The sequence below is a fragment of the Thamnophis elegans genome, chromosome 2 (genome assembly GCF_009769535.1).
Source record: "Thamnophis elegans isolate rThaEle1 chromosome 2, rThaEle1.pri, whole genome shotgun sequence".
NCBI classification, from domain to species: Eukaryota; Metazoa; Chordata; class Lepidosauria; order Squamata; family Colubridae; genus Thamnophis; species Thamnophis elegans.
Genome location: NC_045542.1, coordinates 44,736,067 through 44,751,228, shown reverse-complemented (window position 1 = coordinate 44,751,228; position 15,162 = coordinate 44,736,067). Strand labels below are relative to the sequence as shown.

Genomic DNA, 15,162 nt, shown 5'->3' with positions numbered 1-15,162 from the left:
GGTCTATAAGATGCACAGACATTTCCACCCACTTTTTGTTGGGAGGGAAAGTGCCTCTTATAGTCTGAAAAATACGGTATTTATTTGACAAAGAAGGGATCCATTTGTTCCTAGCTACCTACTTAAATCAGAGCTCCTTTACTACAATGCCATCTATGACAAGGGTGTCAAACTCGCAGCCGGAGGGCCGGATGCATCATGTGCTGGCCACGCCCACTTCTGTTTTAGCGAACGGGGGAAAGTCGCAATACGTCACGTGATGACGTGATGCCACAGGTTTGACACCTCTGATCTACTGTATGAGATCAATGTGACATTCCAAAAACATTTGAAGCACAAACCCAGTTCATGAAAATAGCAGGTCATGCCAAATATCATACCTCTGTTTTAAGTAGATTACATTTTAAAAGAAGACAGTGCTACAATAATAGACACACAGTCATCAGAACTCTTTATATAAAATAAAATATATCATCTCTTTTCCTCTTCAAAGTCTCCTATAGTCCGAAACTATGGGATAAATGTGCATCAGGTCAAAAGTGTCAGTCTTTCTTCATACGGAACTTAATTTCCATCTTCAGGAACATTTTAATATTTTCATCCTCTATATGTTTCTCCACAGCAGCCAAAGCTTGCTCGCCACCATCCTTGTAGTATTTCAGAACCTCTTCTGCATAAGCAATCCAGACGCAGTTGTGGCATCCACTCATACAACACGTTGTGGGAGGGAGAATCGTTGGTGGGGTGGCAAAATAGGTCCCCGAAGAAGCTGTTTCCTTCTCGGAGCACGACTTATCCTTCAGGGAAGCAGCCTTTTGGGTCCCATTGCCATTCTCGGCATCTGCACAGAAGCGACGCTGTCCACTGCTTAGTAGTGCTGCAGGGAGGCAGCTTATATTTACCAGCCTCCCATGGCAAGATCTTTTCAGTAGGGCCAGAGTTGTTGTATCACTAGCCTCAGGGCCCCAAAACAGGTATATATACTTCTGGTAAGAAGAAAAACAAAATTAAACCCCAATATCCCTCTTATTTCCAGGACATCCAATCCATCTTTGAAATCAAACCAAGCAAAGATACAACCTACAGAATTTCACTTATTTATCCAGAAACATATCATGCCTACAAGATCTGGGTTACGTTCCACTTGTGACTTTTGGTTCAGTACGTAAGCAACAGCATTTCACTATCTTGACGATGCTCTGAAAACAAAAACCAACCAAGTTCCTGGTGAGATCCCGACTCTTCTTTCTGATGTGTGACGTTTTACATGGTTGAAAACTATGCATTTAAGTAGATTCAGATTTAAAAACATTTTGACCTGGTATGAGAAAGTTGACTTTGGAATGCATTTTTAAATGGATAATATAAGCAATATATAGCATATAGAAAACTAGTATTTATTCCAGAATATATTTTAAGTAGTATTTTCTTCAATATGGATTTTAATGCATGTTACAGTTTAGTTCAAGAAAAACTCTGGATGGCCGCATTTTATGTGACTCTGGGCCAGTCACTCTCTCTCAACCCAACCCACTTCACAGGGTTGTTGTTGTTGTAGGAAAAATAGGAAGAGTCAGATTTATTGATATGTTTGCCACCTTGAGTTATTTATAAAATATAATAAAGATGAGATGTAAACTGAAAAAATTGGGCTGTTACATGCAGCTGAGAGGACTGTATTGATTCCTTAGTTCAGCATTTCCCCCCCACAAAGGCCAAATTATCTGGAAGGCAAAACTGTTGTTCTTTTCCTGTCCTCTGGTGAATGGTACTTAGCAACATCCCATTCTGATCCTATAGAAAGTCTACAGCCATTCTGAATAGTACCACCCACTGATATATCTTCCACAAATTTGCCCAACCTTCTTCAGATGTCAATTAAATTAGCAGTTCAACATAGACTGTGTCAGAAAGTTTCATATAAGTATATATAACAAACAATTAAATTAAGGGCATATCTAAAGAGAAAGCTAGGGAATGGAACCAATTCATATAATTGTTATCACTACTAGAGTTTAGACACTGAAAAATCAAAACAAAAGACCCAAAAGAAAATGTGGCAAGGATGCCACAATAATTTCGAGATGTTTTGGTTCATGGTAATATTCTGTTCTCTGTGTGTGGATTTGGGATTTTTTTCTTATGCACCAATACAAGTGTTATTTAAATTAATACATACTCTAAAATTAATCTTAACTTATATCAACGTCCCATTTCTCCTTATTTCTGTTCTCTAAGAAGGAACCTATAGAATAATTGCCAGTTTTATACTTTCATAAAACAGCCTATGGAATACTGAACATTTCTTTCTCAATCCTGAAACCATGCTAGCATGTAGCTTCCAACCTGTTGTGTCCAGATAGGTCAGGGGATTGGAGTACAAATCCCTTGCCACTGCCTGTGTTGACTGGGACTGACAAGAATTAACACTTAACACATCAGGAAGGCAACTGGTTGCCTAGTCCTATTCTAGAAGGCAGCCAGAAAGCAGTTTTTGGCACTCTTTGTGGTTATGATACCAAGATAATTCCTCTTTGCTGAACAACCAGTACTGATAAAGAATCTGGAGATCTTGGAAATATGATCCTTATTTTAGGACTCTGCTGAATCCTAATGAAGATGCTAACTTCAAAGGACCTTAGAATCAGAAATGATTTTTAAAAAAATCATTTTTTAATGATTAAAAAAAGATTTTAAAGGAGAGTTTAGGGCAGGATAATCCTTCAACAGTAAGGGTTATTTCACAGCACTCGGATTGATTCTCGGACTGAAGACAGCATTCCAAATAAACATTGCCAAGATCAGACATTTAAATCACGTGGTTGAAACAGAATAAAAATAAATGGGCTTGTTTAATTGAAAATGTACCACTTTGGTTTATTTGGTAAACAAGCAACCCGCCTTTAGCGTTTTGTGTGAACGCAGCTACACTGTGATTTTTACCTTCTAATCCTCCCGGCTAAAGTTCTCACCTGACCCGCTTCTGATGTACCAAAAGTCCCCGCCAACCCGCGGCGCCAGCATAAAACCCCCAAATGCAGCATCTCTCCGGGCGCCTTAGGCAACCCTGTCTCCTTCGCTCCCTGCCGGGAGTGACGTCTCCTTCGCCCAATAGCGATCTCGATTCTGTCCTAACTTCCGATAGAAGTGAGAGTTCCGCCAATTGGAGGGCGCTAATGGACGGGGAAATTGTACACACACCCCGGAAGAAGGCGGGGGAATAGAGTGCGTAAGCAAGGGAAGACTAAACTGGGAAGCGATTGCAGCACGTGGGTGCGTTTGTCATAAGCAGCGATGGGCAAAAAAGAGAAGAAAGTTGCTGTGGCTTCCGCTGCTCCACGAAAGGGGCTTCTCCCTCGTGGTAGGTCTGTATCAATCCGGTTATCTCTTTCTCTTTGTGTGTGCAATTTAAAGCGCTTTGCTTATTCTGTGTCAGTGACAGGAAAAAAAATAGCCCTGTAGGGTTGACCAATTTTATCTTAACTCACTTATCATAACATTCATATTTGAGGTTGCCCAGTGAATGTAGAACTAATTGGGATTTTGACTGCTACTGCTTGATTCTGCACGTGTTTATTCTTTGCTCTCACTCCACTCTTGGTCCAAGCCACCTTGCCCGGTTGTTGTAGGGAAAATAAGTGGCAGGAATATTAGGTGAGGATGCTATCTTGAGATATATATGAAAATGGAATAATGATATCTGCAAAAAATACTCTTTGCCTGCAAGAATTGGGGAGGACCCAACACAGGCAGAGTAAAAGAAAATGAAGCAGCTAAAAGTGCTCTGGAAGTTTAAAATGTACATAGATAAACACCTGCTACATAGCACCCCAGACTCAACAATTGTCAATAAAAAAGACAAAAAATAGTCTGGGTAGTACCTAGGTGTTGACAGTATCTAGAGGCAGGAGAAGAAGCAACTGGAGAAAAATCAAAAAACAAGACTTGCAAATAGAAGTGGGATGACTGGCAAAAGAAAGCAAAGATAGTACAAATAGTAATAGGTGCCTTGGATGCAATCTCAAAGCATATGGGCCATCCCTGAAACACCATTGGCATTGACAAAATTGCCACCAGTTGATTTCAAAAGGCAGCTTTATTTGGAACAATTTACATCCTGAGATGATACTTTGACACTATCAAGCAATAACATCTGCCTATTCCACGTCCTTGGAAAGAACTCAATAGTTGGATAAAACTGCCAAATCCCATCTAAACATCTGGCAGACTATGCAACCAACCATAATAATAAAACCTCTTCCTTATTAGCATTTTCCATCTTTCCATTATGATCAATAAAACCTGAGAATTCTGAGAACTGAAGTCATAATAATAATAATAATAATAATAATAATTATTATTATTATTATTATTTATGGAAGGTTGCTATAATTTATCCTACTTATTAGCCAGTGATATTAAGTTTTTTATATGTTATATCTCCTTTCCCAGCACCCTGGAAATGCTTACAGATGTCTCCAGTTCTATGCTGGAGGGGGGATTCAATTTGGAATGTGACTCATTATGTAATTGTTATGATACCAGAGATCAAAGAGATGTGCCACCACATGTCTTTCAACTTCCTACAATAGACCCATTGTGAAAATGGGGAGTACTGAATTAGATTGTAAGCAATAGCAATAAGATATCATATTCATGACATATTCTTTCTTCTTTCCTTTGTGGAGAAAAAATATGTTATTAACAATTTTTTTAAGTTATGGTCGATTAACATGCTTTTCTACTACTAAGGATGTAGAGGGCACCTGAAAGGTGATGTAGGAAGAACACCCCTGATGAACACTGAAAGATCACTTTAAATATAGGCTGGCTATGGTACTAATTCAAACTAATATATGTGCTTCCAGCATCATCTCATTCATTCTGCTGATTGAGGTTGTTGAAATTCCTTTACAGAGCAAGATATGAAAATGTGAGACACATGCTTGCATCTGTCCTAAAGAGGTTCTTTCAACTCACCTAGGTTAGGTTATGTAAGTTTATAAATGATTATGATGATGATGATGTCTCGAGACAGCAGAATAGAAGAGAAAGAACTGGAGAAGATAACAAAATACAAGACCTACAAATAGAAATAGAATGACTATGGCAAAGGCAAGCAAGGGTAATACCAATAGTAATAGGTGCCTTGGATGCAGTCTCAAAACAACTGGAGCAGCACTTGAACACCATAGGCATTGACAAATTTCCCATCAGTCAATTGCAGAAGGAGGTTTTACTTGGAACTGCTTCCATCCTGCGACAATATCTGCAACACCATCAAACATCCAGATTTGTCTATTCTAGGTCTTTGGTAAGAACTTGATAGATAGACAAAAATGCCAAACTCAGTCTGAACATCTGGCTGACTATATGAATAATAATAACAATAATAATGCTAGCCGTACCAACATTTCTCTCGTTTTAGTTTTAGCCATGTGAAGAAAAAGGCAAATTCAAAACCAGATTGCCTGGATCAGCAAGAAATTCCATATCGGTTGCGAGAAATCATGAGGAGCCGAAATGAATTAAAAAAACCCACCCGCAAGAAGAAGAAACCTGGTAAAAAGCAGCTTTATGATTTGATATTCAGTATATGTTCCAGCAACTAGCCAGAAATTCTTGGGAAGTGTCATCTTGACAACTCTCCTGGATGGTACTAGTTTGAGGGAGTCTGCCTTATAAGGATTTTTTTAATCAGAAGGGTGGAAGACTCTGGGATTGCAGAGCTGCATGGAATCCTCACTCTCCTTTTTGGTCCTTCCCCCTAATCTCTCCTTTATGGCATTGAAAATTAGTGGAACAATTTTTCAATGCTTTGGAAAAGAAAATATAGAAAAACTCTAGGCTATGCCCCAACATAACTTAAAGCAGTTTTAAAAACAGAGAAAATCCCCATTTTGGATTGGTTGGAAGAGGGGCGGTTATATAAATGTTTTAAATAAATGAACACTTTTCCTGCAGAGAAAGGACACAATAATTTAAGCAAAAATATTGACTCAAACCACATATTTTGTTCAGCCTATCCAATTTGCCTCAGAGCTTGCCATCAGCCCTCTAAATAAATAATAAAGAGGCTGCTTATCATCAAAACCTAAGCCTAATAAATTAGATAAATAAATCCACCCCTATTTTATAGTAGTATTACATGCGTACAAACATGCTATATTTGCTATATTTGTATACTGCCGAGTTTTAAGGTTACATGGAGGGCATACAAGTTACAGAGTAAATGAAGACAATAAGTTTGTAAATCCGTGTTCTTTTGTGACCAACATTTCAGATATGCCCTTATGGCTGGGGATCTCCAAGTGCTTGCTGTAAGTGGTTCTCTAGTAACCAAGGGTACAATGTAAGTAGGTACCATATCTAATTAATAAGTTCAATATTATATTTTGTTGCTCTCTAATACTACTCATGGGTCATAAAATAATGGTGCGGTACAGCTAGAGAAATCCAAGATGGCTTGTTAATAGCAGAATACCTTTTTCCTACAGATCCTAGAAAATTGCTTTTAAGTATCGTTAATTCATTGTCAGATAACTCTTATTTGCTCAGCTACGGATTGGTGTTTTGCAGAGTGACTAGGTTAGAGCTCTACCTGTTTCCTACAATGTCCATGAAGGTTGTTGGGCAGATTATAACATCTGTGTTTTTGTTGCAGCAAATAAGCAGAAGCCTCAGTCAGAGGGTGACATACCAGTACCAAAGTTCAAGAGGCGGCGAGGGGAGACAGATAACTCATACAATAGACGTATGGACCGGGAAATTGAGCATGTGCGCTTTCTCACTGAAAACCAGACACAGCGTGAGCCTGAAAAAGAGATACAAGTCCAAGAAAAGTCACAGAGGAAAAAAGAGTTAAGTTTGAATTTGCAGTCCTTGAATTAGGGCAGTGCTGTAGTCTGAAAGCCTTGAGATGAATTTGTCATTGATAATCCAGTTTTCCTTATTTCATCCTCATAACAATTCCATAAAGTTAACTTTTTCCCAAACCACTGTCAATCTCTCTAGCCATTATGCTTCACAGGTTATTATTGATCTCTGCTCACCAAATGTACATTTAACCCCAGAAGTAATGTGTAAGAATTCCATCCTTCAGGAACTCCTGAAGGTTGTTCCATTTAGGAGAGGAAGAAATGAATTAGTTATCTATCTATCTATCTATCTATCTATCTATCTATCTATCTATCTATCTATAAAGCGGATTACCACTCACGCATCATCACAAAATCTCCAGAACTGTTAAAGCCTACAAACTTGAAATTCGGCACATATGTTTCTCTTGGCTTCTAAGTGCTCACTAAGAAAGGATTTTTCGAAATGACCATCAGATCATTAATATTTCTTTTATTATTATTAACACACTGATACTATGGAATTAGACTGAGGGAGAGGATAAGATAGGAGAGGCTGCTGGGGCAAGCCTGAGGGAGAGAAGGGGATATGAGAGGATTAATGGGGCCAGCCTGAGGGAAAGAAAGGGAGAGGAGAAGCCGGTCATAACTACTCATTAATTTTCAAGCTGTGTTGATTTATCAAGCCTGATCACATAGTTTCATAGCGGAGCACGGGTATTCAGCTAGTTAATAATAATAATATCTTTTCTTCCTCTTCTGTCCCTTAACTCAGTCCTGTTCTTTTGGTTAGTACTAGCAATTCCTTTCAGGCTGGAATCTTTATTTTTTATCGTGATTCTGTGTCAGTTAAGACCGTACTACTCCTTACAAATTGCAATGGAACTTAAAAGTGGTTCCAAGTTTACATGCTTAGTGTAACATCCTTGATTGGTTAGAGCAGGTGTGTCAAAGTCACAGCCTGGGGCCGGATATGTCATGTGCTGGCCCCACCCCTGCCCGGTTTAGCAAAGGGAGAAAAAGTCCCAATATGTCACATGCCGCTACCGTGATGATGCAAAAGTGATACCCCTGGGTTAGAGGATACATTGGTTCTTATCCCTGTATAGAGAGCTGTGTGGCTCTCTATTTCCAAGTCTGACTGAATTTGTGAATGGTTCTTTCTTGACATGCCCATAGACAGCTATGACATTTCTGTAACTTTTGTTTAACGGAGCCTGTTTCTCCAGATTTCAGAAGAAGAGGCTGGAAAAAATCCGTAAGCAAAAAACAGAGAAAAAAATAACAATGCTGGAGAAAGATCTTCTCAAAGGTAGAGTAATAATTTCCCCAGAAAATACTGCCACCACCTTATAATATTTTTGCATCATTGTGGATACTATTGCATGGATTAAAAAAAAAAACTACTACTACTTTGATATTTATTTGTTTGTTTGCTAATTTAGTACAAAGCACAAAGCCCAGCACTTTCGGGCACTCCATGAAGTAAAAAAAGTACAGTTAAACCCTATAATAATAACAACAAAGTAACAAAACAACCCAGCCAACAATGAAAACATACATACACAACTCAAAGGGGCTTCAGCTACTCTACCAAAAGTTTGAATGAGGAGCCAGGTACACACACACACACACACACACACACACACACACACCAAGGCAAAAATAAAACAAAAAAGACCAATGATTTAGACATCCATACTAAGCCTCTGCAACAAATTTCCCATCTGCCTATCAACTTTTTCTGTACATTTTGGGTAGCACTTCATAAAGAATTAGATAAAACCCTGAACTTGTTTAGCAGTAACCCAGTGACTTAGCTAATCTAGCTTCCATATAGAAGGAAAGGCTGATAGTATAGGATGGGGTTATATTTATTTTATCAATATGATGTAGTAAGTTAATTTATGAAATATTTAATTACTATTCCACATCTATAAGCAACCCTAGTGTGGCAGCCACAAAGAAAGATTTAAAGAAAGATTAATAACAAAGTAAAGAAGCTTCATAATGATTCAACCAACCAAGAAAAAGAAGTATGGAGCGTTTGATGTGGAATCAAGAAGAAGATAAAATTGATATCAAATGAGACCTGTTCCAGGGGGCTTTCCAAAGCAAGAACACGTGCAAAAAAAGCTCTCTTTTTGTGATGAATCTGTCCTGTTAGCATTTAGAGAAAGATTTTCTCTGAAGATTTAATGCATGATCATGATGATATGGACAGCTACTTCAGAAACTTGGATCACAAAGCATTTAAAGCCCTCAATGTGGTTGTGATAAGCAGATGCGGAGCTTTTCTAGGGAAATGCTGTATGTAAATGCCTGCATATGGGAAAGACTGTGAAAATTCTGAAATATTCTGGAGTCAGTTTGGACTAATGGTTAAGGCACCAGGCTAGAAAGCAGGAGATCATGGTCCCCTCCTTAGGCATGAAGGCTGACTGGGTGACTTTGGGCCAGTCACTGTCTCTCAACCCAATTCACCCCACAGATGCTGTAGGGAAAGGAGGAGGAGGAAGGAATATTGTGTGTGCTTCCTCCCTTGAGTTCTTTATAAAAATAATAAAGGCAGGGTATAAATAAATAAATACAATACTGGGTTTGCAAATTGCAGTAAGCTTTGGTTGGTTTAAATGACTCATTGAATAAACAGCCATCGATTGAGTCTGCCCAGCATGCTAAACTGAAAGCCATGGTTTATAAATGACGGTGTCTAGTGTTACATTGTAAAGCAAGCCAGAAAAAAAGCCATGTCTGGTGAGCTTAGTACCAGTCCATAGTTTTAGACGATAAGATTGATTTGATTATTTGGTAAGAGTCTTTTGTCCCCCCCCCCTCAAAAAAATGGACGGCTGAATCAAAATCTGTTCCAATCACGTTTCTGCAGATCTAGGCAGCTGCACATCATAAGCATTGCACATGGCTGGAAGAGCAGAAGCAGCTTATGTAGCAAACCACTTTTTGTAATTTGTCAGAAAGGAGAATAAACTTTTTAGTGAACCACTAGTGTGCTTCAGGTGGTTATCAGCCTAATCTTGCCAGAATACCACTCTTATGAAATATGCTCGCTTTTGCATCACTTTCAAAGTAAGTGTGCTGTACATTTTGACACTTTGTTAAGAAAAAACTACGTCTCAAAGAGTCCAAGCTCCAGACTGGGTTTATTCAGCCGGACTGTGACACACAGTGAATTCATACAACAGCAAAACAGTCAGTAAGCAGGTCTGTTAGCAGTTCTGTTAGATGCAAAGTCAGCCCTTAAGTAGGCAAGCCATGCCTCTTCCCAGTGTTGGCCTCGCTCTGGTGGCTGTCATGTGACAAAGCTCCGGGCCAGCTGATTGTTGGGCCAGAAACAGCTGTATCTCATGCTTCCATACCTCGCAGCTGATTCTGTTATTGTCTCTGCTGCTGCTGAGGCTGCTGAGCTGATTGTGGCTAGGAACGGCCGTCCTCCCCACGCCTCCCTGCCGCACAGCTGAGCCACCTCCCTCGCTGCTGCAGCTGTCCTGACAGCCCTGTCACCACTGCTCCTTCCCACCCTGCTGTGGCAAGCCCGGGATGCGGCTTGACACCAAGTCCCTTCTAGGAGAGAGATTTATGTTTTGCTGATGTCTGAGATAAGAAACAGTTGCCTTGGTATCAGAGCTTGGTAAACATGCTTAGTGCAGAATAGAGTGGTGATATGGAAGGCATGGGACTACTCAATTCTTTCTCATTTCTCTTTGTTTCAATCCAGCTTAACTTTTATTCCAAAGCACTATAGGAAAGAAAGCTCTTATGGTGGATAATGGAATCACAGGTTGGTCATTGGGAATCCTGGGTAGAATCTCTGAGACCAAAGCACATAATAAAACATAGACCCAAGTGCAAAGGTCAGGTATTATATTATCACAATACAAGTTTCATGAAGACTGATTTTTGGATGCGAGGATGCGGTATAATATGGATTTTATTTAACTAGATTTTTAATGTTGTACACTTCCAGGAATCACCATTTGTGAGTTGGGTGACTATATAAATTGTTCAATCCAGCAGTAATGTGTCAGTATTGCTTTAGATTTTTTAAAATTGTTATTAGCTGCCTGTGGTTAATGTAGAGCATGGGCGGCCATAAAAGAGTGTTAAATAAGTACAATCCTTTGACAGGTGGCCATGGCTAGAGTGGATTTCTGGCTTAAATTTGCTTGATTGTGAGGAATAATGAAAGAAGCATGTTGAATTATTTTGAAATGGTCTTTACAATTATCAGATTTGGAGCTGCCTTCTTTCCATTCCCTTACAGACTCAGTAAATTTTGGAGAAGTTGCTCTACAGCCTCCCACACTTACAGCGAAACCCAGGAAGAGTGTTATCAAAGACAAGGTACCTCATTTTATTGAGCAAGGTTCCACTTCTCTTTTCTAGTTGTGCCAGTGGCCATACAAGCTTCTGTTTTTTGCTGTGGGAGGAATTTACCTGATCAGCAGCAAGGCTCAGAATAGGTTACTGATTGGCATTTAACGGTATTATGTTAAGCTAACTGTCCCTAGGGTTTTATATTTTTTAGACATCCTCTTCTTAAAGCAGATTCTCTTCAGGATTGTTCTCAGATTGAATCCATATTCTTTTACCTCTTCATGATTCTGTTGTGGCCCGCCAGCAGAGCTGGCAGGAGATTTAGACAGTGAGGAGGTTGAGGGGGAACATGGGCCAGTCCTGGAGTCTGGGGAAGGCTCTGATGAGGACTCTGTGTCGGAGGCAGAGAGGGGGGCCAGAGCCATATGCCAGTTATCAGGCGCCAGAGTCAGAGTCAGATATCAGTGAGGCAGACAAACTGCTGGAGCCTGTTCCCAGTGTGCGCATGCACAGAGCTGCCAGACGAAGGGAACAGCTAAGGAACAAGGGTCGACTTGGGAGTAAAGCCACAGGTGGATGGTGAATGGCCCTTCCCATAGGGAATAAAAGAGGAGTGAAAGTGGAGAGGTGTTCTCAGGAGACCATTAGTTCATTCCTGCATTCTGGCCAAGTGTTGCGGCATCTGAAAGATATTGGCCTGGCCACTCTCCAAGCCTGATTAAGGTCGGTAATTGGGAACTATCTTGAAAGACTATGGGAGAGGAAAGACTTTGCTGGAGAGGAATTCACTGTAAATTAAATAAAGGGTTTATTGGGACGAGGATTTGGCTTCATGCTGCTGGGGAAGCCTAGGTCAGAACAGATTCTTCAGCCAATTTTTCTTTCCTTCCAGGGTGATCAGAGGCAGCAACTTCTGCTAACGTCTCTTCTGGGCTCTGGCAGAAAAGCCAGTGTTAACAAATCATTCCCTGCCTCTCTCGCTCGCCAAAGGATTGTTCAAGAGGAGAGAGAACGGGTCGTCCAAGCCTATCGGGATATAAAGAAAAGGAAACAGCAGCAGCAGCAGCAGTTGAAGGAAAGCTTTCTTGCCATTGACAAACTAAAGAAACCAGCCTGAGTTCGCACAACTGGTTCTATCATTACGAGAAACATAGCAATAGCAGTTAGACTTATATACCGCTTCACAGGGCTTTCAGCCCTCTCTAAGCGGTTTACAGAGTCAGCATATTGCTCCCAACAACAATCCGGGTTCTCATTTTACCCACCTCGGAAGGATGGAAGGCTGAGTCAACCCTGAGCCGGTGAGATTTGAACAGCCGAACTGCAGAACTGCAGTCAGCTGAAGTAGCCTGCAGTGCTGCATTTAACCACTGCGCCACCTTGGCTCATATGATGCCTTTACAATTGTAGAATGCCAACCAAGTCTACTGCATTTCTCCTTTCCACTTTGAATGGGAGTAACCAGCAACACTGATAAGCAGAATAACAGCTGAGCAATATAAGTTTACACGCTTTGCTTTTATGAGCAGACCAAATTCTTTAAAAAGTGTTTCTGGTATCTCAGTTTGTTGAATTTGTAACATGAAAACACCCCCCACCACACACACATATTTCTACCCCCTATTTCCAAAAGGATTAGTAATTTGGATTGGCTGCAAGAATCAGAGCTAATTTTCAGGAACAAATCTATTTTGATGTTTCTCATAAGCCTCCTTCTGATGGGGAAGAAAACTCTTCTCCAATTGGACATTGCACTCCTTTTGGAATTTTTTTAGTCTCTGTGTGTTTTCGCCATACCTGGATTGTCAAAAAGGTTTGTGAAAAACCAAAACAATCCAGTCTGGGTCCCTCTTTGGAGTTTAGTTACTAGTTTTTGAATCAAAGTCAGATGTGTTGAGGGGCTTGAACCATCTCCAAAATGTTATCAGAGGCAGATGAATCAGATTAAAATATGTTTCTACACAAATGTACCTTCTTGCTAGTTTTCTGGTTCTCTTGTCGAAAATGATTTCCTTGCAGAAGAGATGTGGGACTGCTACTCCAGGTACAGCTTCTATATGGACATCCATCATTGAATACCAGCAAAAACTTGGATTGGATGGAAGTCCTTAAGCGAGGATAAAGCAGAATGTACACTTCCTTGGCAGAGGTTTCAGATGAAGGGAAGGAAGCAACATGTTATTTTGCAGAGCATTTTTTCCAACTTTACAAATGCAATCTTTGTCTTTTCCTTCCAAATCCCGGGGCTGTTGTACAATAACAAGAACATGTATTGGCAAAAACCAATGAAAGAACCTAAATAGGGAAATAAAGTGGTGTTGCTGAACCCAGCAGCAGTCACTCTGTATTCTTGACTCTGCAAGCCAAAGTCATTTTAAAAGTGGTGTGAAAAAATGACTCCCCCCCCCAAAAAAAAAATTAAGTATGTATTTGTAGGATGAGGTTTTCAAAGCAAAGGCGACTGGCAAAGTGAGGTAGCAAAATTTTGAACAGTCCATAAAAAGCAATAGTTGGTTAATTGGCGCAGGGGGAAAACCAAAAATTAGTTGAGAAATACAGTAAGATCAATATTGTATTGGACAGAATCTTGAAGGGTGATTGGTCCTAAGGAAACTAGTGCTGGCGTGTGGGTTTTGGCTGGTGCAGCACAGATTTGTCAGTAGGTGGCAGGATCTGTATGTAATGAGGGATTCCTTTCCTTAAGCAAGCTCTTTCTCTAAAGCAACCTTTTTTCTTTATAATGGAAGAATGTGGTACAGAGAACATCCTGTGTATATTTCCTATAATTTCTCCTGCAATTATCTGTAATTTTAACACAATTTCTGATGTTCCAGGATGAAGTTCCACTAAAACCTTTTTTAAAAATGAAACATAGGCTGTAGTTTTCTGGTATCTCTGGGTGTATTGTGTAGATCAGTGAAGGCAAACCTTTCAGCCTTGGCATGTAAAAATTCAGAAAATGTCTAATCTGACTGCTGGCATGTCATATACACATCCCAATAAAAGAGAAACCATTCTCTATTTTCCCCACCTTCAATCTAAGCAACCCTGAACAACAGAATTCAGTAATGAAACTAGGCCTGAAATAAAGACTTGGACTTCAACCTTGGCACCTCTGCTGCCACTCAAACAGGCTGCCCTGCATTGTGCCCCAAAGCACAATTGCACCCATGGCCCAGCGCTTCCTAGGATCTGCCATGTGTTGCTTATCTTCAAGTGGGGTTCTCTTTCTGTTGACAAGCCCCTGTGGCTGCTCTGGGTTGCACGAGGCCTTTATTCTTGAAGCAGTTTTGGAAAATTATCTTCTGCAGCCTCTGAAAACCACACAAAAACACACCCCAATTCTCCCACGATTTTTGGAGGCTCCGTATGCTGTGTGAGAACACACCTCTCTTGTGTGTGGTTCTGAAGACAGCACATCCATTCCCAGGTGGTCTCTAGCCTCTGAAAAAATTGCTCAAAAACAGGGCGTACTTTTGAGAATATTTGTTGTCGGGTGTTAATAAACACAGGTGTGTCACTCAAAACGCCATGTCATCTTTGATACACATGTCAGGTTTGCCATCACTGGTATAGGTACTAGAAAGGATATACTCTGGTTTCTCTGCTTCTTTCAGCTCTTTGCTGGGGACTGATCTTTATTAGATTTCTCAGCTTATCCTTGAGATTTCTAAAACAGCTTCTACCTTCTGAATATTTGGAAACCTGTTTACATAGATGTGCACCATGATTCCTTGAGATACGATTGCACCTACCGCGTTGCCACTCAAGACATAGTTCCCATTATCTTCACTGTCACGTAGTAAAATGTGAGCATTCTTAAGAATGCAGCCTGGTGGCCCTATGTTCTAAAACATTTAATTGTGTTTGGTTAGACTACCCCCGTCAGTGAATGTCTTAACTGCCAGTTGGTATTTTTAAAAATAAAAAGGATGCTCTGTTTGTTCCCTCAAACAAGATTGCAAAAAGT

General features: G+C 40.2%; 2 protein-coding genes across 3 annotated transcripts; one reads left to right on the top strand and one right to left on the bottom strand.

Annotated features, from left to right (window-relative positions):
- Positions 1-427: 427 nt before the first annotated feature.
- OXLD1 (oxidoreductase like domain containing 1) lies at positions 428-3,125 on the bottom strand. Of its 2 annotated transcripts, none has more exons than XM_032210705.1 (2): positions 2,973-3,125; positions 428-986 (listed from the first exon to the last, which is right to left on the bottom strand). In XM_032210705.1, the coding sequence occupies exons 1-2, from the start codon at positions 3,042-3,044 to the stop codon at positions 543-545; spliced, it is 516 nt and encodes a 171-aa protein (XP_032066596.1). In that variant the 5' UTR covers positions 3,045-3,125; the 3' UTR covers positions 428-542. The 2 variants fall into 2 exon arrangements, 1 of the variants encoding a protein (XP_032066596.1); XR_004254755.1 differs by having other exon boundaries at positions 900-986; positions 2,944-3,064.
- Positions 3,126-3,222: 97 nt separating this feature from the next.
- Positions 3,223-12,332, top strand: CCDC137 (coiled-coil domain containing 137). The gene is made up of 6 exons (XM_032212225.1): positions 3,223-3,365; positions 5,429-5,562; positions 6,665-6,860; positions 8,087-8,169; positions 11,140-11,219; positions 12,085-12,332. The coding sequence occupies exons 1-6, from the start codon at positions 3,295-3,297 to the stop codon at positions 12,307-12,309; spliced, it is 789 nt and encodes a 262-aa protein (XP_032068116.1). The 5' UTR covers positions 3,223-3,294; the 3' UTR covers positions 12,310-12,332.
- Positions 12,333-15,162: the final 2,830 nt, after the last annotated feature.